The sequence below is a fragment of the Schistocerca americana genome, chromosome 7, assembly GCF_021461395.2.
Source record: "Schistocerca americana isolate TAMUIC-IGC-003095 chromosome 7, iqSchAmer2.1, whole genome shotgun sequence".
Classification (NCBI taxonomy): domain Eukaryota; kingdom Metazoa; phylum Arthropoda; class Insecta; order Orthoptera; family Acrididae; genus Schistocerca; species Schistocerca americana.
The window spans coordinates 171619301-171642392 of record NC_060125.1 but is presented as its reverse complement, the minus strand read 5'-3'; the positions used below and the strand labels follow the sequence as shown (position 1 = coordinate 171642392).

The following is a 23092-nucleotide window of genomic DNA, read 5'->3' as shown; positions in this document are numbered from 1 at the left end:
GAAAATCGGCTGAAATTAAGCCTCCGTATAACCTTCAATTACTCTGATTTTTCTCGTTGTGTTCATTTTATGAGATGTATGTGGAGGGAAGTAATATTTTGTCTGAAACTTCTCGGTAAACTCGCTCTCAGATTTTTTACATATAGCACCCCATGCAGTGCAACGCCTCTCTTGTAGAGTCTGCCATTGGATACTGATGAGCATCTTCACAACGCTCTCGCGTTTGCTAAATGGATGGGTAGCTCTCTGAATAAAATGGTGCCAGCAGAATTAGCTCACAGCCTCCATCGAATATCGGTTATATAAGTCTACTCAACAACATTGCCTTTTTCCATTTAAGTTTCCCGCGCTTCTTTTTTTTTTTTTTTTTTTTTTTCGGATGGGCCAGCTTACGACCACGTGAAAGTTTGAATTCGTCACTCGTTGTTCTTTTCTTTTCTTCCAATAATCTTTCATATATTTACACTGTTTCTTTATTCCTGTCTTCTGAACAGGTTTTTTCGCTGGTTCCCATCGAATCCTATCATAATTAGCACATTTCCCCTAGACACTTATCTTTCAGTTGTTTCTTCATCTTTTATATTATTTTTGTAAGTTCTTTTTTAGTTCGTGGATATAATTTGTTGTTGACTTTTTATATTATAAATATTTGAAGATTATTTTGATTATAATTTTAATTATTTTGATCGCCTTGCATTCCCTTCGAATGTCAAAAAAATGCCAGTCTTCTTTTTCTCAATACTTCTGATATGTTTCCTATTTTTTGATAAATTTCATCGTTACTTCTTAAAGTTTTGGTAAAATTATTGGGAAACAGCGATCTTGCAAGCTGTATAAAATCGGTGAAAAAACAGTCTAGATCGCGATGGTTATTTTATTAAAATGACCGGCTTCGGCCTAATCTTAGGCCATCTTCGGACGGCACCATCAGATGAAGTTGACGATGCGTGGAACAATCAGTTGACCTCAGTCATTAAAACTGCTCCCCTGAAGACTGTTTGAGCAACTTCATCTGATGGCGCTGTCTGAAGTTGGCATAAGATTAGGTCGAATCCGGTTATTTTAATAAAAGAACCATCCCTAACTAGACTGTTTTCTCACTGACTCTGTACGATACTTCGTAATTTTCAACCTTCCATATATTTTCATGGGCCTAATATTTGCCTAACGATTCGCCTTTCTAGCATTTATAATTTATCTAAATTACAGTTTAGCGCTAAACATTCGCTTGCATATAGACCTCCTGGCTTCAGTACTATATTACAATAGACTGTTATTATTTTACTGTAAATGTCTGCCGTTGTACCATACGCCCTACGCGTTTTGCGAATTCTTTCCCCTATAACATCTTTTTCAAAACCATTTTCTTGGTGCGTCTCCACAAGATATTTAATTATTTAACCTCCTGTATTAGGTCAATATCTGTTTTCAAAAACTTCAGTGCAGTTTTAGCGTTTCTTAATTTTTTTCTTCCTTTCACTACAGAAATCCTTACCCGATTTTACTGGCTATTTCTTCTAAAAGATTAATTTTTGTTACAACAGATGTCACATTTTCAGAAAGAATAGCGGCAACCTGCAAGTGCGAGACAGTTCATTGCTATATTTTTGTTTCCTTTTCCTGATTGGTGAAATAATGTATTCATTAAATTTTTCGTTCAGATTGCCACTGTTTTTTCTAGAACACAATTGAAAAGAATTGAGTATATCCATCACCATGCCCAACACCTGTGTGATGAGGTATTTCTACTGTCAGGTTCACTTTAGATACTGGATAATGGTGTCAAGTATTAGGTTTTGTTATTTAGATTGTCGGATTTCTTATGTACAGTTTCTGTGTCAACAGAATCAAAGTCCGATTCGAAGGCAACAGACATCACCTGAATATCTTTTGAATTCGGTTATCTGTGGTGGGGTAAGAATCTGAGTTAAGGGGAAGGTAATGAAAGACTTGAATATTGCAAACGTTCCGGAATCTCACTTTAGCGAAGGAATGTAGTCACTAGAAAAGCGTGACAGAAAGTGAGCTGACGTAAGACGGCTCTACGTCTACTACTGATTTCGCTTTCACACCGCGAAAATTACATTCTGTTGCCGTATATTGTGCGGCATTCTTGTGGAGGGGTAATAAGAAGGCCGTATTCCTTCCGGTGTGCACTCTCGCACTGCTTTATGGAATGCGTATGCCAGTAAGCACGCTCGGAGAATATGTGTCGCTCAGTGCCGTACAATGCTACGATTCTTATTCGTGTCCCTAGGAAGGAAAGCTGGCTTCGACGTTGCACACGAGCGAGGTTACCACATTGCGCTCTCCTCTGAATGACGGCTGATCAGATCACCATCCGTCCACCCACACATACATTTTCCGTGATCTCGCTGTCTCCCCCCCCCCCCCCCCCTCCCTTTTCAAAGGGGATGGCCAATTTTTTTTCTCGTCGATCCTTGTGCTCCGTCTCTAACGACGTGGTTGTCGACGCGACGCTGGACCCTAATCTTAATTTATAAAATTACACTTTCTCAATTTCAGTCACTTTTATTTTCCAATAGTTTTCGGCACGGTGCTTTTGGCAGCATGCTGCTATCATTAGGTAATTAACTGTCATTTATGTTGTCTGACGTTTTACACATTTCTGTAAAGAGAGCAAAAAAAATTTGCTGCGTGTGTCAGCGACGTTGTGTCGCGAAATATTGTTCCCCCTGTTCACTGTTCAGAAAGATTAATTTATGTTAGTATACACAATTTTATGTGCTGTATTCTTTAAACAATCTCAAAAATATTTTTGTTTACATTTAGTGGCAACATATACTTACTTCACACGCAACACAAGAGAAGGCAAAGCATAACCACTTCAAAACTTTTCATGCAGTTGAGTACAATGGACTGGCTAGAATACGCTAAAAATCCTTCAACTCCAGAGATAATAGATACTTCAACTGCCGAGATGATATATACACAATGAGTACAGCCATTTTTTATACTAGCATCTTTACATCGTGGCACGAACTATAGATTTTGATTCCCAACATTTACTGAATTAATAAATATTTTTTAAAGGGTAAAGCACTCATTGCCTGTCTAGGCTATTACTGAACAAGATTTCCCTACGTCTCTTTACAATTAATAAAAGAAGCAAGCAGTAATGAGAAATTTATAAGTACTTTGTTCCTTTCTAACCATTCATTAAGCAACTTGTTTCTATGTATTCTGCCATTGCCGAAAATTTATCTTTCTGGACAGTATGAAGGAGCATAAACTCACTGAACATGTAGGGAAAAAAATATTTCTCTCGTCACAGGAAAATGTAATATGAAAGTCGACACATAAATAACAGTTACATACATGATGATGGCAGCGTATTGTTGAAATGCGTCGTGCCAACAAAGATTAGAAAATAAAGGGGATTGAAGTTGAGAGAATATCATTTTACAAATTTCGGAAATGAACAAAATGAAGTCTAATCTTCGTTTTCTCGGTTTCGCACACAGCAGCAAGCTACGGGGTGGGCAATATATATAAAAGAAAAAGGAAATACTTCGCACCAAGGAGAAGTTACCCGAATGGAACGGTAATAGGTAGATAATATGATGCACATATGCAGACAGACAAATGATTACAATTTCAGAAAAAAACTGGATTATTTATTCAAAAGAAAGAGTCTTGCTAACTGAGCAAATCGGTAAAGCTCTGGTCCACCTCTGGCCATTGTGCAATCAGTTATTCGACTTGTCATTGGTTGACAGAGTTGTTTGATATACACCTCAGGGATACCGTGCTAAATGCTGTTCAATTGGTGAGTCATATCGTCAAAATCCCGAGCTAGTCGGCGTGCGACAGTCAGGGAGGTATGCCCCCGCGTCCAGGGCGTCTCCAGACTCGTGTTTGGCCTGGAATCTCATTGGCTGGAGTAGAATTATCTTGTGATGTGTATCGCTTCGAACTGAGCCCCGAGAACCAGTAGAGACTTGTCTGGAGATGCCCCGGACAACGATGGGATACCAACCTACTGCCTGACAATGAAGAGTCATGGTCTGGGGTATCTTTTCTTTTCATTTCTTTGGTTGTCATCCGCGGCACCATTTCAGCACAGCGGTATTTCGACGATATTCTTCGCCCTGTTTTGTTGCCCATCGCGGCAAGTCATCCTGGGCTTACATTTCAGCAAGAAAGGGGACAGAACAGCATGTGAAAACTATAGAGGTGTAACACTCCTAAGTACAGCTTATAAGATCTTCACAAGTATATTAAACGAAAGGATACAGAAGTGTGCAGAAGGCATACTAGGGGAATATCAGTGTGGCTTTCGACCAGGCAGAGGAACAACGGATCAAATATTTGTGATAAGGCAAATGATGGAAAAGTTCTATGAATATGATATAGATCTACATTTCTTATTCATCGATTTCAAACAAGCCTTTGACAGCATAAATCGGCAAGAACTATACAGAGTACTGAAAGAAGTTGGTATATGTGCTAAATTAATAAGACTAATCAGAATGACAATGACAGAGACAAGAGCAAAAGTAAAGGTCCTTAGCAGAACAAGTGATAGCTTTGACTTTAATAAAGGTGTGAAGCAAGGGGATAGTCTCTCCACTGTCCTATTCAACATAGCCCTGCATAGTGAAGTAAATAAAATCAACAAAAGAGGCACCATATTTATGAAAACTAGCCAGATATGTGCATACGCTGATGACATTGCTATAGTAGGAAGAAATACCAATACACTCCTAGAAACATACCGGGCAATGGAAACAGAAGCCTTAAAAATTGGCCTCATAGTAAATGAAAACAAAACAAAATATGTGGTAATGTCACAATCTGAGACCAGAAGAACCCCTAAAAACCTAAACATCAATGGGAAATGCTTCAATGGAGTGTCCTCTTTTAACTACTTGGGAGCCCTAATAACAAATGATGACAGTATTGGAAAGGCTATAAGGGAAAGAATACAAGCAGGAAACAGAGCTTACTTTGCAAATATGCAGCTTTTCAAAAATAGCCTTGTTACAAGAAAAACTAAACTGCTAATATATAATTCCCTAGTCCGCCCAGTTATCACATACGGCTCAGAGGTATGGACGTTGACAGAACACGATAAAAATGCTCTAAGAAGCATTGAGCGGAAAATACAACGCAAAATCTATGGGCCAATAAGGGAGGAAGAAGGCTGAGAATACGCTACAATGCCGAATTACAAGAGTTAATACAAGGCAGGGACATAGTAAAATTTGTGAAATCTCAGCGAATACGATGGCTAGGACACTTGGAGAGAATGGCAGAGGATAGAATTCCAAAGAAAATGATGAAAGGTATGATCCATTCAGTTAGGCGAAAAGGGAGACCTAGAAGAAGATGGATCGATGAGGTAATAATGGATATCAGCAATATGGGAGTCCGGGGGTGGAAAAGAGCAGCAAATAACCGAGAAGTGTGGAGGGAGATTGTTGAAGAAGCCAAGGCTCACCAAGGGCTGTAGAGCTACTGAAGAAGAAGAAGAAGAAGAAGAATGCCCTCCTCCACACGGCGAGAGTTTCTGCTGCTTTTCTTCGTGCTTGCTCAACACAATCTTGGACAGCTAGACCGCCGTATCTCTGTCCAGTTGAGAACGTTTGGAGCGTTATGGGCAGGGCCTTCCAACCATCCCGGGATTTTGACGATAGAATGCGCTTATTGGTACGATATCCCTCAAGAAGGCACCCGACAAATGTACCAATGCCAAGCCGGATAGCTGCATGCATAAAGGACAGAGGTGGACCAATGCATTATGGACTTGCACAATTCGTCAAGCTTCTTCTCTTGCATAAATCATCCAGCGTTTCTGAAATTGTAATCATTCGTTTCTCTATGCATGTACATAACATTTGCCATATTTCCGTCCAACTGTTCTAATTCCTTCGGGTGCTTTGGTGTTTTTTGATTTTTTAAAATTTTGTTACAGAATGTATTTCATGCAGATAGGTAACCAACTTACGGCATCCGCCACGGGTGCAGAACATCTAAGTTTGGTTGCCTACCGTAAGCTGCATGAAATATTTTTCGGACCAACTTTATTTTCTCTATCCTGAAGTAAGTCAACACAGTCCTGCTTCTGCCTAGAATCGAGAGCCAAACTACCCGCTATGTTCCTTCTGTCGGAAGGAGCACCTCTGCAGAGGTTGGAGGGGAAAGTCGAGAGGCTGAGTGAGACAAGTTGGAGCTTTGTGACGATCCGATGAGGCGTAACTCGTGCCATACTTCCCGTAAAATTGCATTGTTCTGGTTTTAGTCCCGGTTGGGCACAGAGTTATGACACCCGCAGCCGATGCCCGCTCGGCTCAGGGGGAAAGCCGGCCGGAGTGGCCGAGCGGTTCTAGGCGCTACAGTCTGGAGCCGCGCGACCGCTACGGTCGTAGGTTCGAATCCTGCCTCGGACATAGATGTGTGTGATGTCCTTAGGTTAGTTAGGTTTAAGTCGTTCTAAGTTCTAGGGGACTGATGACCTTAGAAGTTAAGTCCCATAGTGCTCAGAGCCATTTTCAGGGGAAATGTGACAGCATCACAACATTTAATGTATTCTTATTCTGTAATTTGGAGTCAGACATAAAACATATCAGTGAGTTTTTTTCGTACAGATTTAGTAGATCTGTTAATAGCGCGGGAAGGTATTCCACAGTTCCGTTTACAGAAACATATTCGATGCATATATATATATATCTGTGATTAATGAAGTTGTGGAAAGCTGCTGATCTTATTTTGTGAGTCTCCACTCCTTATTTGTCTGTGGGGGGGGGGGGGGGGGGGGAGGGGATGAGCTTAGATGTACATTCCTACTCACTAAAACTGCAACACCTGAACGGACAGCAAATAACGAAATTCTGCTTATTGTGCGGATGCAGTAGAGCAGACAGAATGAATACATGATTGAATGACTGAATTTTTACATGATTTATGGATACACAAGGTGCGAAATTTAGTTCACAGGACTGTAACTTGTGGCAGCAACAATTCCTCGTACTGAGCTTGTATGGCAGATACGGGTACGTCATTCCATGATGATTCAACTCTACGTCAGAGTTCATCAGTCTTAATGGCTGGCATTTGCTGGTACTCCGATCTCTCGGGAAATTATGTCCGGATGTTTTCAGTGCACGAGAGATCTGGAGAACGTGCTGGCCTGGGCAGCAGTATAAATCCCTCTGCATCGAGGTCCATTAGCACAGCAGGGGCAACACGCGGTCTTGCGTTATCTCGTTGAAAGACAACGTCACAGTCACGTGCCTTGACTTTTAAGATCGCATTATTGGCTACACGAACGATGTCCCACTCTGATGCAACGAGATTCGTACTCCCAGCTGGTTCAAATGGCTCTGAGCACTATGAGACTTAACTTCTGAGGTCATCAGTCCCCTAGAACTTAGAACTACTTAAACCTAACTAACCTAAGGACATCACACACATCCATGCCCGAGGCAGGATTCGAACCTGCGACCGTATCGATCGCGCGGTTCCAGACTGAAGCGCCTAGAACCGCCTGGCCACACCAGCCGGCTCCCAGCTGGTCATCCGTTTATATGTCTCCTATGGTATCTATAAATCACGTAATACGAATCCCTGGGCTCACCCTCTGGAAAAGACCCCGTATATCATCCTCATCTAAACCGTTCTTGACTCCAGGTATAAGGTTCGTGGAACCATAACCTTTCATCTTTGCTTCAACAATATTGACTTGTTTCTCACGCAGAAGCGCTAACGCTGCAAATACAGGACAGTCCTCTCTAACATGGGAAATGATGTCACGAATATGACTGTCGAATAAAAGGCGAGAACAAGGCTGGCAGATTCGAGCAGTTCACACATGGCAGACTGCTAACACGGCGTGCGAATGTAATTAGGGTTCCTCGTGACCGCAGCTGAGCTCGCGAATGCCTGACGTGAGAGACGCCAAACACATAAAGATCCACTGAACGCTACGGTGGCTTTCGGTAAACAGATACTATCGCTAATTGTTAACGCCAAATACGTCCGTAATTTCCTTGCGAACTGTATTTCCTAATATAATCTCTTGCTCGTTGGTGACAGATTTTGAATGAACACTCTGAAAAGTTCGGTTTACGTCCTTGCTCACCTAAAATCTATGATTGGGGTTAATCGTGAAAGAATAAATACTAGGAGTTAGATGATCTTCATCTTGTACTAACAGTTTTACTTTGAAGAATAATAGAAAAATATCAGGAATTTCATATAGGGACTTTCTGAAAGCTTTAGGTAATGAATCTCGAACTTTGGGTTGTTAATTGTGGAAAATAACAAACTGTTCTAGATACTTATTTGTAGTTTGGGATCTATTAGATATCTTTACTCTAGTAGGTGCGAATGGTTACCCATATAACTGGACAGGATATGAGTGACGTCTGTTTAGCACTCAGCAAGTATTTAACCCAATGTTTAATGTTTACACGTACTACCTCTAAATGAAAAGTAAGAACCCAAAACAACTGAATTTTATTTGTTAATTGATACTGTGGTAAATTCAATTTTACGTACCAAAGATACGTTTGTTCTATAAATATTTTAATGATATTCGTGAGACAATATAAAAAAATTATCCACATTCAACATAAATTATGCAGCAATAGTATCTGAAATTGTGGACTGGTAGGTAGATGAGTAAATACACTGTTGTTGTTGTGGTCTTCAGTCCTGAGACTGGTTTGATGCAGCTCTCCATGCTACTCTATCCTGTGCAAGCTTTTTCATCTCCCAGTACCTACTGCAACCTACATCCTTCTGAATCTGCTTAGTGTATTCATCTCTTGGTCTCCCTCTACGATTTTTACCCTCCACGCTGCCCTCCAATACTAAATTGGTGATCCCTTGATGCCTCAGAACATGTCCTACCAACCGATCCCTTCTTCTGGTCAAGTTGTGCCACAAACTTCTCTTCTCCCCAATCCTATTCAATACTTCCCCATTAGTTATGTGATCTACCCATCTAATCTTCAGCATTCTTCTGTAGCACCACATTTCGAAAGCTTCTATTCTCTTCTTGTCCAAACTATTTATCGTCCATGTTTCACTTCCATACATGGCTACACTCCATACGAATACTTTCAGAAATGACTTCCTGACACTTAAATCTATACTGGATGTTAACAAATTTCTCTTCTTCAGAAACGCTTTCCTTGCCATTGCCAGCCTACATTTTATATCCTCTCTACTTCTACCATCATCAGTTATTTTGCTCCCCAAATAGCAAAACTCCTTTACTACTTTAAGTGTCTCATTTCCTAATCTAATACCCTCAACATCACCCGACTTAATTCGACTACATTCCATTATCTTCGTTTTGCTTTTGTTGATGTTCATCTTATATCCTCCCTTCAAGACACCATCCATTCCGTTCAACTGCTCTTCCAAGTCCTTTGCTGTCTCTGACAGAATTACAATGTCATCGGCGAACCTCAAAGTTTTTATTTCTTCTCCATGGACTTTAATACCTACTCCGAATTTTTCTTTTGTTTCCTTTACTGCTTGCTCAATATACAGATTGAACAACATCGGGGAGAGGCTACAACCCTGTCTTACTCCCTTCCCAACCACTGCTTCCCTTTCATGTCCCTCGACTCTTATAACTGCCATCTGGTTTCTGTACAAATTGTAAATAGTCTTTCGCTCCCTGTGTTTTACCCCTGCCACCTTTAGAATTTGAAAGAGAGTATTCCAGTCAACATTGTCAAAAGCTTTCTCTAAGTCTACAAATGCTAGAAACGTAGGTTTGCCTTTCCTTAATCTTTCTTCTAAGATAAGTCGTAAGGTCAGTATTGCCTCACGTGTTCCAGTGTTTCTACGGAATCCAAACTGATCTTCCCCGAGGTTGGCTTCTACTAGTTTTTCCATTCGTCTGTAAAGAATTCGTGTTAGTATTTTGGTAAATACACTACTGGCCATTAAAATTGCTACACCACGAAGATGTCGCGCTACAGCCACGGAATTTAACCGACAGGAAGAAGATGCTGTGATATGCAAATGACTAGCTTTTCAGAGCATTCGCACAAGGTTGGCGCCGGTGGCAACACCTACAACGTGCTAACATGAGGAAAGTTTCCAACAGATTTCTCATACACAAACAGCAGTTGACCGGCGTTGCCTGGTGAAACGTTGTTGTGATGCCTCGTGTAAGGGGGAGAAATTCGTACCATCACGTTTCCGACTTTGATAAAGATCGGATTGTAACCTATCGCGATTGCGGTTTATCGTATCGTGACATTGCTGCTCGCGTTGGTCGAGATCCAATGACTGTTAGCAGAATATGGAATCGGTGGGTTCAGGAGGGTAATACGGATCGCCGTGCTGGATCCCAACGGCCTCGTATCACTAGCAGTCGAGGTGACAGGCTACTTATCCACATGGCTGTAACGAATCGTGCAGCAACGTCTCGAGCCCTGGGTCAACAGATGGGCACGTTTGCAAGACAACAACCTTCTGCACGAACAGTTCGACGACGTTTGCCGCAGCATGCACTATCAGCTCGGAGACCATGGCTGCGGTTACCCTTGACGCTGCATCACAGACAGGAGCGCATGCGACGGTGTACTCAACGACGAAGCTGGGTGCACGAATGGCAAAACGTCATTTTTTCGGATGAATCCAGGTTCTACTTATAGCATCATGATGGTCGCATCCGTGTTTGGCGACATCGCGGTGAACGCACATTGGAAGCGTGCATATTCGTCATCTCCATACTGCCGTATCACCCGGCGTGATGGTATGGGGTGCCATTGGTTACACGTCTCGGTCATCTCTTGTTCGCATTGACGGCAGTTTGAACAGTGGCCGTTACATTTCAGATGTGTTACGACCCGTTGCTCTACCCTTCATTCGATCCCTCCGAAACCATACATTTCAGCAGTATAATGCACGACGGCATGTTGAGGTCTTGTACGGGCCTTTCTGGATAGAGAAAATGTTCGACTGCTGCCCTGGCCAGCACGTTCTCCAGATCTCTCACCAATTGAAAACGTCTGGTCAATGGCGGCCGTGCAATTGGCTCGTCACAATACACCAGTCACTACTCTTGATGAACTGTGGTATCGTGTTGAAGCTGCATGGGCAGCTGAACCTGTACACGCCATCCAAGCTCTGTTTCACTCAACGCCCAGGCGTACCAAGGCCGTCATTACGGCCAGAGGTAGTTGTTCTGGGTACTGATTTCTCAGGATCTATGCACCCAAATTGCGTGAAAATGTAATCACATGTCAGTTCTAGTATAATATATTTATCCTATGAATACCCGTTTATCATCTGCATTTCTTCTTGGTGTAGCAATTTTAATGGCCATTAATGTAGTAAAGCAAAGTAAAGCAGCCATCAATCCGAAGACTGTTTTGAACACCACAGTACTCCGCTAGGTGTGGTCCTGTTGGAGGTGGTATGCCATAGCCTTCTTCCGACCTTCGAAGTGACTTAACCAGCCAGTCATTGGTAGACCTACAGTTTGGCGTAAATTCTCCGTACCACGGTGCAGCTCGGCATTTTTTACAGCAACAAAAATTGCCAAAGGTGCAAGAATTTGTAAGTGACATAAAAATCGTAGGATTGGCCGAGGTTCCCAAGACTGCTGTATTTGTAGTCTGGCACTTTGCCACTTAATTTTAAATTTTCTTTGTTTTTCTTTTCGTGTAATCTACCGGTTCCTTCGTTACTTTTCGACATCAGTTTTGTGTGGATGTTACGTGCTACCTCTGACAGCACCGACGCAAACGTTACGCTGTTTCTTTATTACAGAGAGTGGCCAGCCCCCTGTTCGAAAACGCTGACCTGCTATACCAGCACCACTGAGGCGCGAATAAGTGTCAGACTAAAATGCCAGAGGTCCAGGGTTCAATCGCAAGTCGGTCATAGGATTGTCTCTGTCACTTTTCACCTCCTTCATCTCTAGTAATTGTTTCTGTATGTCAGGATGACCAAGCTGCATTGTGATTTGGAGTACTCGACAAACTATACGTTCGCCTTTGACGGAATGGGTAAGTAGCTACAAAGCTCGAAATAAAAGAAGGGCTTACCACACTGCGCTGTTAGAAATACCCTCCGGATTGAGGGCAGCTTTATATTTAATACCTAAAAAACCCAACAAATACTTGTCCCCCAGGGGAAACCACTAGCTTGTATGCTGGGATTTTTACTGTGGTGGTTAACCAGAACGGATGTCTACCAAAAACATACAGAACGATGGGAAAAATGTGTGAAAAGAAATGGAGAGTGTAGTGAAATGACACTAGTCTTTAGATTGAGATGATGTACGTGACATTTTCTAAAAAAATAAAATTTAATGTTGGTCTTCGACGTCAGATGCTGTGAGCGATGCTTTTTGGTTGTGCTCGCTGCCCGCACTCCGGTCACGTTCTGAGAGACTGTTGGCAAAGCGCCGCTATTTATATCCGGGATCGATTCCCGTCGCCGACCACGCCCTTTGTTGTGGATTTGTTTGCCGTCGGTGGCGTTCCTTAGGACGTTCGTTCCCTCGATATTTTTGCCCTTGTTGGGTCAAATGGCTGGCGAAAACGTAGTAAAGTAAGTACGGAATCCCAATTGAAGACCAGTGCTCGCAGAAGCCGATTGAATCAGTCGGACAGATATTTTGCATGAGAGTGGATTTCCGGGTGTATACCTTCTGTCAGTCTCACTGAGACCTCTTCAGAAATCACCTATGTCATTATTTCCTTATCTGAGAAATGTTAAATGTTTCATATTCCGGTAAACTAAGGATCAGAATGAATGTGTTGGTCTTCCATCCACATAAACTCAAGGGCGCATCAGCTCCTACATGTAAGATGCTGCTTGTAAACAACTGTGCTGTTCAACACAATCTTTGAATTGGTGATAATTGCATTTCTTGCACAAAGGAATATCATGCCTCCAATGCTGGCTGTCAGCTACTAAAGCTATCAACGAAAAGTGAGGGGACTGTGAAAGTTATAGGTTAGAAGTCAAATGCGAAAACCTGTTCCCAAAATAGAAATAGTAGCATTTTCATTGACTCGAATAACATAGACCAAACACACGATTTGAACTTTGATGTAAGTTTAAGAACGAAACGTGTCAAAACGTGCCTCCTTTTTATGGAAGGTGTAAATGCATTATCAGCATGTTTCGTCTCTGGTATGATGGGCATACGCCATTCGTGCGTTACACATTTCCACGCCATTCATATCAACACGTGACCGTTTACTCAACAAGGGAAATCTGTGAATTGAAGCATTCCGAGTGCTTACATGTTTAAACTATTTTAGAGTCCCTTGTCTATGGCGTAGACGAGAAACAGTCGGCTATTTATCTAGGCGGATGAGGAAAACCGCCTTAAAACTACACTCGGATTGGCCACTGTGCTACAACAATCAGTTGGCGGGCGAATACATCCAGTGCTCGGTTCACCTTCTGTCTCTCAAGGTCGCGCGCTACGCTACACGAGCTGGGCGTTGATAGAACACGACCGTATACTTAAATAAAATGCGCGAGTAAAGATACCCTGAAGTCTTGTTGAATATCGTCGCGTGCACACTGGCCTTAAAATACCAACACTACGAACAGACCCGAACAGATGGTGGACATGGCTTCGTTGCTTATCTTAGAGGCTTAACAACATTGCATTGTGAACAGCTTGTAGAACTTTAGTGACCTTTACAAGGATGCTATTGTCTGTGGGAAGTTCTCTAGGGCTATAGACTAATGTCGGTAATATTTCACTGCCCAATGAAACACATGTAACAACGTGTTCGCTCTTTTTGCACGTACATCATAATCTTACCTGAGTCTCGAACTTCTCAAAGTATTCCTAACCGCAAAGAAAATGTTGTGAATTCAGCTTTTTTATCGTACGTAAGTTATCTTCAGCTGGCATCTGCCATACAGATGATTCATCTCTTATACAGTGTCTGTACGTATGTTCCTCTCTAATGACAAGCATTCCATTTAAGCGAAGGATATGGCACAGTGTTTAAGACAATGGACTCGTATTACGGAGGACTTCGAATCCTTATCAGGCCATCCAGATTTAAGTTTTCGTCGTTTCCCTGAATAGCTTAAGTCAAATGGTTTGTTTGAAGTGGACACGTCTGATTTCCCGCCCTTCCTTCCCCAGTCTGGTACTGTGATCCGTCTTAATGACTTGGCCGTCGACGCGACGTTGTACACTAATTTTCCTTCTACATCCAACATACGATAACCAGCCGCACAAATGATATTGCGTTTGTGTAGCACTCGTTTGATGTGTTCGCTGTTTGTAATGACACATCTAACTAAAACGTGGCCGTCTTTAGTGGTACTTAGCCCAGTCGCATCAAATTACGAGCTGAAGTCGCTTGAAGTTACTACGGCATTTAAATGGTGCGACGAACTCAGCTCGTAAATGCACGCTTCACTATGTGGATAAGCGGAGCTCAGTTTCAAGCTAATACATGGCTCTTAAATGTGTTGTAAAACGAAGCACAGCAGTGTGCGTCACATGTTAGCTGATCTCAGCAGCCAACCAATATGGCAAAGAGAGTAGTTCGTGGTGACGATGAGGAGGGTTTGCAGAAGGTTGCTGATATTGTTTTCAACAGTGACAACGAAGTTAGTGATTTGTCCTTCATTCATTCAGATTTTGAAGAACCTTAAGCAGTGATTCAGAGTGAATCTAGTTCGGGAAGTATTGATGAAAATGGCGATAACGAAGAGCGTGCTCTAACTCATTCAAGACGTGCAGTACAAACTCTCGCCCTGTGTGGGTGGACATTATATTGCTGAAATATAAGCCAAGGATCACTCGCCATTAAGGGCAGCAAAACGAGGCGTAGAGTATGGTCGACGTACAGCTGTGCTGTAAGGGCACCGCGGATGAGATCCAAAGAGGTCCTGTTGTTAAAAGAAATGGTACCCCAGACCATCACTCATGGATGTAGACCCGTATGGTGGGTGGCGGCCAGATTGGTATCCCACCATCGTCTGGTGCGCCTCCAGACAAGTTTCCACTGATCATCGGATCTCAGTTCGAAGCGGGACTCATCACTGAAGGCAATTCTACTTCAGGCAATGATATTCCAGGCCGAAGACGTGTCTTCAGATGCCCTGGGCATCGGTGGGATATTGTTTTGTAGGGCGGGCAACACCCTGATCACCGGTATCCAGAACAACATGCGGGTGTTACACTTGGAAATTAAGGGAAACACTCGTAATGTTTTGGAAGAGATTGAAATTCTCAGAGTTCGAAAGAAATACCCTCGCACCTCACTTCATGCGCAGACCGACCTGAGGTACAAGGGTCTTTTAGAAAAATTTGATTACTTAAACAGGTAGCCTTACCCCTATAGCTTACTTGTTAGTAGGTTCTGTCCAATGAATTTTTATGCGTACTCCGGGCCTTACGCATTCAGAACCACCACATTTATTATTCTTATGGTTTTAACTAAATGCTCATATTTTATATTGGCCACCTATTATGGTATTGGACTTTTTTAAAAACTAGACATAACGAATCGTTTATCAAATGTTCGGCACCCCCCCCCCCCCCCACTCTTCACACCTTGTACACGTCATCCGGCCTCTGGCGATTCTCGCGCCTCTGCGTGAGCGCTTTCCGGGTTTCGTCCAGTCAGTCAGGCCGTGTCCGCTGGCGTACGGCTCCTCTCAACTTGCACGGTATGTTCTGATATGTTTACATGGCCCTAATTCCGCTGTTTGTATGTGCTAATGTTCCGCTCTTCATCGTCCGTGTTTAGGGCAGTTTTATCAGCGTCGTATTTAATTTTTTTTTCTAGGTCATTGCCGCTCCAATCATTAAAAAAATTAAAAAAAAGGTTTTTAAATTTTAACTACCGCTTTCACCATATGATCCAGGCCGCCATGCGCTGTTGCCATTTTTCTGGGTGCACTCAGCCTCGTGATGCCAATTGAGGAGTTACTCGACCGAATAGTAACAGCTTCGGTCAAGAATACCATCATAACGACCGGGAGAGCGGTGTGCTGATCCCACGCCCCTCCTATCCGCATCCTCGACTGAGGATGACACGGCGGTCGGATGGTCCCGGTAGGCCACTCGTGGCCTGAAGTCGCAGTGCTTTCACCAGATGGACGTGAATGGTGGGGAGTGGCTACAGGGCAGTGTTCAACGTTACTATGTTATAAATTATATGAGTACTTTCTTGTTCCATTAAAAAAACTGGCTAATTAAAAGTTTAATTTACATCTCAGAATTTGCGGATCGAGTATTTTATGTGAGCTCTTATTATATTATTTTTTGTACATATTGCCTGAGGATGCACCGATAAGTGGTGCGAAACCGGTCGCAGATGTAATAAAAAGCATTCATACAGCCAGTGCGGACTTTTCTTTGAAAAAATCGGTGAGATGCTCTGGGGTGGCATTTCATTTCATAGCAGGAACCCTTTTGTCGCCATTCTTGGCAACCCTTATGTCACAGCCGTACGTCGTCGGATTCTACGCGCTTTCTCTTAAATCAATCATTAAGTTTTTCTGAAATTGTAATCATCTGTTTGTCTGTACGTGTACATCACTTCTACAGATTTCTGTCCCATTTGGATAATTCCTTCGTGGTGCATCATTTCTTTATTTTATTTATTTTTTGTTCACCAACAATTTATCCATGCTAATGATACTTGAGCTGCATGGCTGTGGACTGAATTATCTGAAGAAATGCAGCAACCACATACTTTTTGTATAGTGTTATGAAGACGGGTTTCGGGTTTTGACCCACATACAGTTGTCATAATACGTTTATGTCTTAGTCAATATAAAGCTTTCATCAACTGCATTTTCAATTCTGGAGCTGTCTTCTGTTTTGTAATTTGTGGCTTCATATTCCGCCTTTATAGGCTACATATAAGACAAACAGTTTTAGGTTGACTGATGCAGCGCAGTATTCGCTGTGTCGTCCAATGGCTCTGAGCACTATGGGACTTAACATCTGAGGTCATTAGTCCCCTAGAACTTAGAACTACTTAAACCTAACTAACCTAAGGACATCACACACATCCATGACCGCCGCGCGGAATTAGCCGAGCGGTCTGGGCGCTGCAGTCATGGACTGTGTGGTTGGTCCCGCGGAGGTTCGAGTCCTCTCTCGGGCTTGCGTGTGTGTTTTTGTCCTTAGGATAATTTAGGTTAAGTAGTGTGTAAGCTTAGGGACTGATGACCTTAGCAGTTAAGTCTCATAAGATTTGACACACATTTTAACATCCATGCCTGAGGCAGGATTCGAACCTGCGACCGTACCTGTCGCGCGGTTCCAGACTGAAGCGCCTAGAACCGCACGGCCACACCGGCCGGCGCTATGTCGTCAACTAATGTAGTTTTTTGTGTTGAAAGTTAATCTGAAGCCAAGTAACGATTTTGTCATGCATAAATAAATTGAGTTTTGGCATTCAGTACGCAGTGGTTCAAATGGTTCAAATGGCTCTGAGCACCATGGGACTTAACATCCATGGTCATCAGTCCCCTAGAACTTAGAACTACTTAAACCTAACTAACCTAAGAACAGCACACAACACCCAGTCATCACGAGGCAGAGAAAATCCCTGACCCCGCCGGGAATCGAACCCGGGAACTCTGGCGTGGGAAGCGAGAACGCTACCACAGTACGCAGTGGATGAAATCGTTATTCTGATGATACGTGTATTACGCTCGTCAGGATAGTGACAGTCCGAAATGTGTCTTGGCATAAAGTAAAGGAATGCAAAATGTATGTGTTGGCTGTCAAGTTCAAAATGGCTCTGAGCACTATGGGACTTAACATCTATGGTCATCAGTCCCCTATAACGTAGAACTACTTAAACCTAACTAACCTAAGGACATCACACAACACCCAGCCATCACGAGGCAGAGAAAATCCCTGACCCCGCCGGGAATCGAACCCGGGAACCCGGGCGTGGGAAGCGAGAACGCTACCGCACGACCACGACATGCGGGCGGCTGTCAAGTAAAACAAATAATATTAATTTTATTAGTTTTAGTCTTAGACTATATTTAAAGCGGCGATCGCAGTAAGCAGGAAATTCTACCACTGGCGATTCGTTACCGACTGACTGAGGATAAAACTTGCATTCTCTGGATGACAAATGGTAGAAGAATAGGTATGAAATATTCAAACATGGAGTTGGTAATGAAATTATCGTACATTAATGTATACTCATGGTAGCCTAAAACTTTAATTCCCACATTTCAGAATTAAAAAATGCGATAGTGATGGTAACATTTTGCCGTAAGGCGTTTAAATAAAACCGCTAACGAGTGTTGAACATCGAAGTGGAACTACGAAATTTGCTCTGAAACAACGCACTGTAATAGTGTTCTAACCTGCATCTCTCCTTCTGAGGGTAGAGCCCCTGAGAGATACTAGCAGGTGGGAATTGCGATGCACGCTGTCATTCGTTCCTGATGATGTTATTCGGTTGACATTGCCCACGCAGGACAAGGTTCGGTGTTCGAGTTTTGGTCCGGCACACAGTTTTGATCGCTCATGAAGTCACAGCGGTATACGCTCTGATGCACAGAGAAACATCAATTCTAATACAGTATGATATTGTTTTCTGGTGATGTGGACCAAGACAAAACAGTTTATAGCTGCCAGTATATACCCTTACGAACCACTATCAACGACGAAATGTGGAAGACAAGAAAATGTGTAGTAATGTATGAAGATAGTGATAGTCTCCATGCTACAATCCGTATAAAATAATGAGCAATGTTCATGTATAAAAAATAACTGGAATGTTTTAACATTAAAACAACACGTCTTATTGCAAAATTTAATGTGTAAATCATGTAATGAGACAGCTTTTGTATTAATATTTGATAGAGCAGAATTCTACCAAAATTTTGGTTTCAACTTCCGTCAGGATAGCTATATGTCAGAGATACTGGCATCTCGTAAAATCTCATGTAGCAGGATCGGATTTTACATAACAAGAACTTGAAACCTATGTAATTTGTCTTTTCGGTAACGTCATTTGTACACCGCAAAACTGAAATGTATATTTACCAGAGACGCGCATTGTACTCAAAAACGTCTCAGTAGCCTAAAATTATCACATAACTTCTGCAAGGCAAATAGTTGATGAGGAACAGAATGTTTAAAATAATTAGACAGACAGCTAAGGCTAACAGCTCTATGAAATAAGTTACAACAGGTAAGTATAATGCAATTTCAGGCTTTCCTGAAGAGAGAGCGACAGACTTTACGCGTAAATGTAAGTCGAAATTTTTGATTGTAAACCTGTGGCATAAGAACCTAAAGAAATTATTCACATGAAGGACCAGACGGAAGTGCTAACCGTGCGTTCGAAAGCAGCTACTTGTTCCACTGTCAGAGGAATTATGTTCTGAAATGCAGTATACAGTCACTAAATTCCTGTCTAACAATGACGATTTCAGGATCCAAACGGTTAACGATTCTGCTATTTTTTTGTTTTGTTAAACGCAAAAGAGAACATGTTATTAATAAGGAATAGTTATTGACTTCAGTTCAATAAAACTGTTTTTAAACGCCATCATTGCCTACTGAGGTAAGTAAAATTGGCGTTTCTCTTATGACTGTCAAACATTATTTTATTTCTTACTTACTGCAAATACAATTTTGAGTTCGTAAAGATGTACAAGTGCATAAATACAACAGGTATCCCAGACATCGGGCTCTGTTTTTCCCGTGCGCATATTTACATTTGATCTCTCTGAGTGAATATAAGTAATACTCTAAACTGTAATCGCAATAAGTAAGAATTAAAATATAACTGGACAAGCACAAGTGGAAACGACGATGCTAAGTAGTTACGTAAAGGCTGTGCACTCATCCAACACCAGACTCAAAAAGTTTGCTTGCACAGATTAACCTGAAAGAATGAAACTTGCGTGGATAAGCATCAGACTTCCTGACAAGTTAAAGCTGATTGCCTGACCTCAACAAGAACATGAAATTCTTGGAGGCATAGTCGGTATACATATTTTTTGTTTCATATGCGTTTCGCTTCTTTTTATTTATAAACCATCTTCAGTGGTCTGTGATAGATATTTCTTTACGAATTTTATAATTGCTTTATGTAATGATTCCAGATAAATTGCTTTGTTGCAGTTTTGGTTGTTCTCTTGTTGTTAAGTAAGAAACAACATTTTGGACTACAAGTTTCATGATGTTAAAATCCTATTTGGTGATACTGCTGACACTGTATTATGTATGTAAAACAAAAACTTATTACAGGCCTCTGAAGGTGCTTCATAAATAAAAAGAAGCGAAATGCATGTAGCACAAAACAAACAACTTTCACTTAGTTGCATAGACGGACCACATTTCTAAGAATATAGAGTCAACAAAGGGAAGACAGAAAACTTCAATAATTATTTTCATAAAAATCAATTTTTAATATACCACGTTTTAAAATCGCACTAAAGAGTATAAAATAATTTATCGTAGCCCCATACAGATTTCTAAGAGCATACAGATTATTCTGATTATCTGGGTTTTGAATTTTTAACAGCAGTGGAAATACTTGTCAGATTTAAAACGAAAAACGTCTGGATCATACAGTAGATAATAGTAATGGGTGAACTATTCAAGCATCAGTTGTGTGTTCCATGCACTCCACGTTTGTCGTTTTAAATCTTAGAAGCCTTTTTATGGCTTTTACAATAAACAACCACAAATTTTCAGGACTACCTGTATGGAGATAGGAATCTGTATAGGGCTAGAAGTAATTATTTTATACTGTTAGTCCGATTTAAAAACGTGCTGTGCTAAAAATAGATATTTTATTTAAATAATTATTTTATGCTTTTTGATCTTCCGTAAGTGAAATTTTTCAGTCGAATTGAACACATTTTCATGGGATTAAAGCAGAGTCAGACGGTAAATTTCAGGTTTATGTCAGTTCATGTTAACCTGAGACAACCAGCATAGTGCTTCGTCCTGCGTATGTCTTTCGAAAAGACCGTGAAGGTAAAAATATGAGAGGCCCGTGCTCACACGGAGGCTTCCATCGATCGCTCTCCCGCCAACCTCTCGCTACTGGAAGAGGAAAAGGGGGAAATGACAGTGGTACAAAAAGTACCCTCCGCCATACATCAGGCAAGAAAGCGAGTTCATATTGTATCGCCATCCAGTTCTGAGCTATGCTGAAAGTTCGACGTCAGCAGCCCATTGGAAAATCAGTTTAAAATCAGTTGCAAAATTTGTACTGAACAAACAGAGACACAAGAAAGCGGCCTGGAGCAAAAAAATAATGAGAACCCGAAAGTTTGCAAGGTTTCGGGTTCGAGCAGCGAAATGACCGAAGGGCTTAATTCATAAGCTGGTTAAAAATCGAAAGATTGGTTCTGAAGGAGTATAACTCACTCAGATGCCGAACGTTGTCATTCATTCCCGAACGTCGTCTGTCGTCGGTGCGCTCGGTGTCAAGTGATCGCCCAAGAGATCAGGAGATATCGATTCTTTTTCCCGAAGAGGTAGCGTGTGTCACCGAAACATAACGCCCGCGGCGGCACCTCGGGAGCAGGTAGGCGCGGCGAGGTTTGGCGTGCGCTCGCTAGTCGGGACAGCGTCTGTTGTGGGTGGCGGCGGTGGCGGCAGCGGCAGGTGCGTTCGCGCAGGTCGGGGCGTGCAGTCGCGGAGTCGGCGGCTGCGGCTGTCGAACTGACCACGGAGAACCGGCCCGCGGACCGCCGACCGAGCACCGAGCGCCCCCCACTCCACCCGCCTGCGGAACCGGGAAACTGCACGGCCCCGCACCGCCCAGCCCTCCTCAAGGACAAGCCGCGCAGCTGCCGCCCTCCGCTGGTCGCGGATGCACCGCGCCGCAGCTTGTGCAATTTCCTCTACCTACAATGGGGTAACCCGACCAGTACCACCATTTGGCTTCTTGGCAGCGAAAATACTCGTCTGAAAGTGTGAGGACTATGTCTTTTTAGAGATCCGATCGGTAGCGAAATTAAAAAGTGAAAACCCGACATAGCTTTGTACACTTGTGTTCCGCAGTGTCTGTAGTATGTCCGTCGATCACGTCACATCGCAATATACAGGGTGATCAAAAAGTCAGTATAAATTCGAAAACTTAATAAACCATTTCTAGGGATGCTGAAAGGCAACATCCGACGCCAATGCCTCACCATAACTCCGGACATGCTTTACAGTGCTGTTCACAACATTATTCCTCGACTATGGTTATTGTTGAGGAATGATGGTGGACATATTTAGCATTTCCTGTAAAGAACACCATCTTTGCTTTGTCCTACTTTGTTAGGCTAATTATTGCTACTCTAATCAGATGAAGCGCCATCTGTCGGACATTTTTGAACTTTTGTATTTCTTTGGTTCTAATAAAACCCCATGTCATTCCAAGTATGTGTGTCAATTTGTACCTCTCTATCTACATTATTCCGTGATTTATTCAGTTTTCAAATTTATACCGACTTATTGAACACCTGATATATATATATATATATATATATATATATATATATATAAAAACCGAAATAAGTGGTACAACTAAAACATTCGTATTTCTTTACGTACTGCACGAATATGTAATAAATAATGGGGGTTCCTATTTTTAAAAAAACCGCAGTTGATATCCGTTTGACCTATGGCAGAGGCCGGCCAGGGTGCCCGAGCGGTTCTAGGGGCTACAGTCTGGAATCGCGCGACCACTACGGTCGCAGGTTCGAATCCTGCCTCAGGCATGGATGTCTGTGATGTCCTTAGGTTAGTTAGGTTTAAGTAGTTCTGAGTTCTAGGGGACTGATGACCTCAGAAGTTAAGTCCCATAGTGCTCAGAGCCGTTTGAACCATTTGAACCTATGGCAGTGGTATCTAGTGGGGGGGGGGGGGGGCAACCATAGCGCCATGTGGTTTCCCCCTTCAATCTAGACGAGTTCCGTTCTTTGTAGTTTTTTCGTTTGATGCTTATTTCGTGAGATATTTGGCCCGATCACTATCAATGGACCACCCTGTATGTATTACTTTTTGTACAATAAAAAATAAAAATGCCTCGCAATGTTCAGGATGTATCAATATGTACGAATCAATTTGCTGTGTGAATGTAAAATAACACGTTCTACAGCATTCATGTATCGT

At 42.2% G+C, this 23092-nt stretch overlaps 1 protein-coding gene across 1 annotated transcript in view; it reads right to left on the bottom strand.

Annotated features, from left to right (window-relative positions):
* Nucleotides 1–21635, bottom strand: part of LOC124621805 (polyamine-transporting ATPase 13A3-like) — a 376394-nt gene extending 354759 nt beyond the window's left edge. Inside the window, exon 1 of the mRNA XM_047147242.1 lies at nt 21356–21635. Within this exon, the coding sequence (XP_047003198.1) occupies nt 21356–21380 (25 nt within the window). The 5' untranslated portion in view covers nt 21381–21635. The remainder of the gene's footprint in view (nt 1–21355) is intronic.
* Between the last annotated feature and the right edge of the window lie 1457 nt (nt 21636–23092).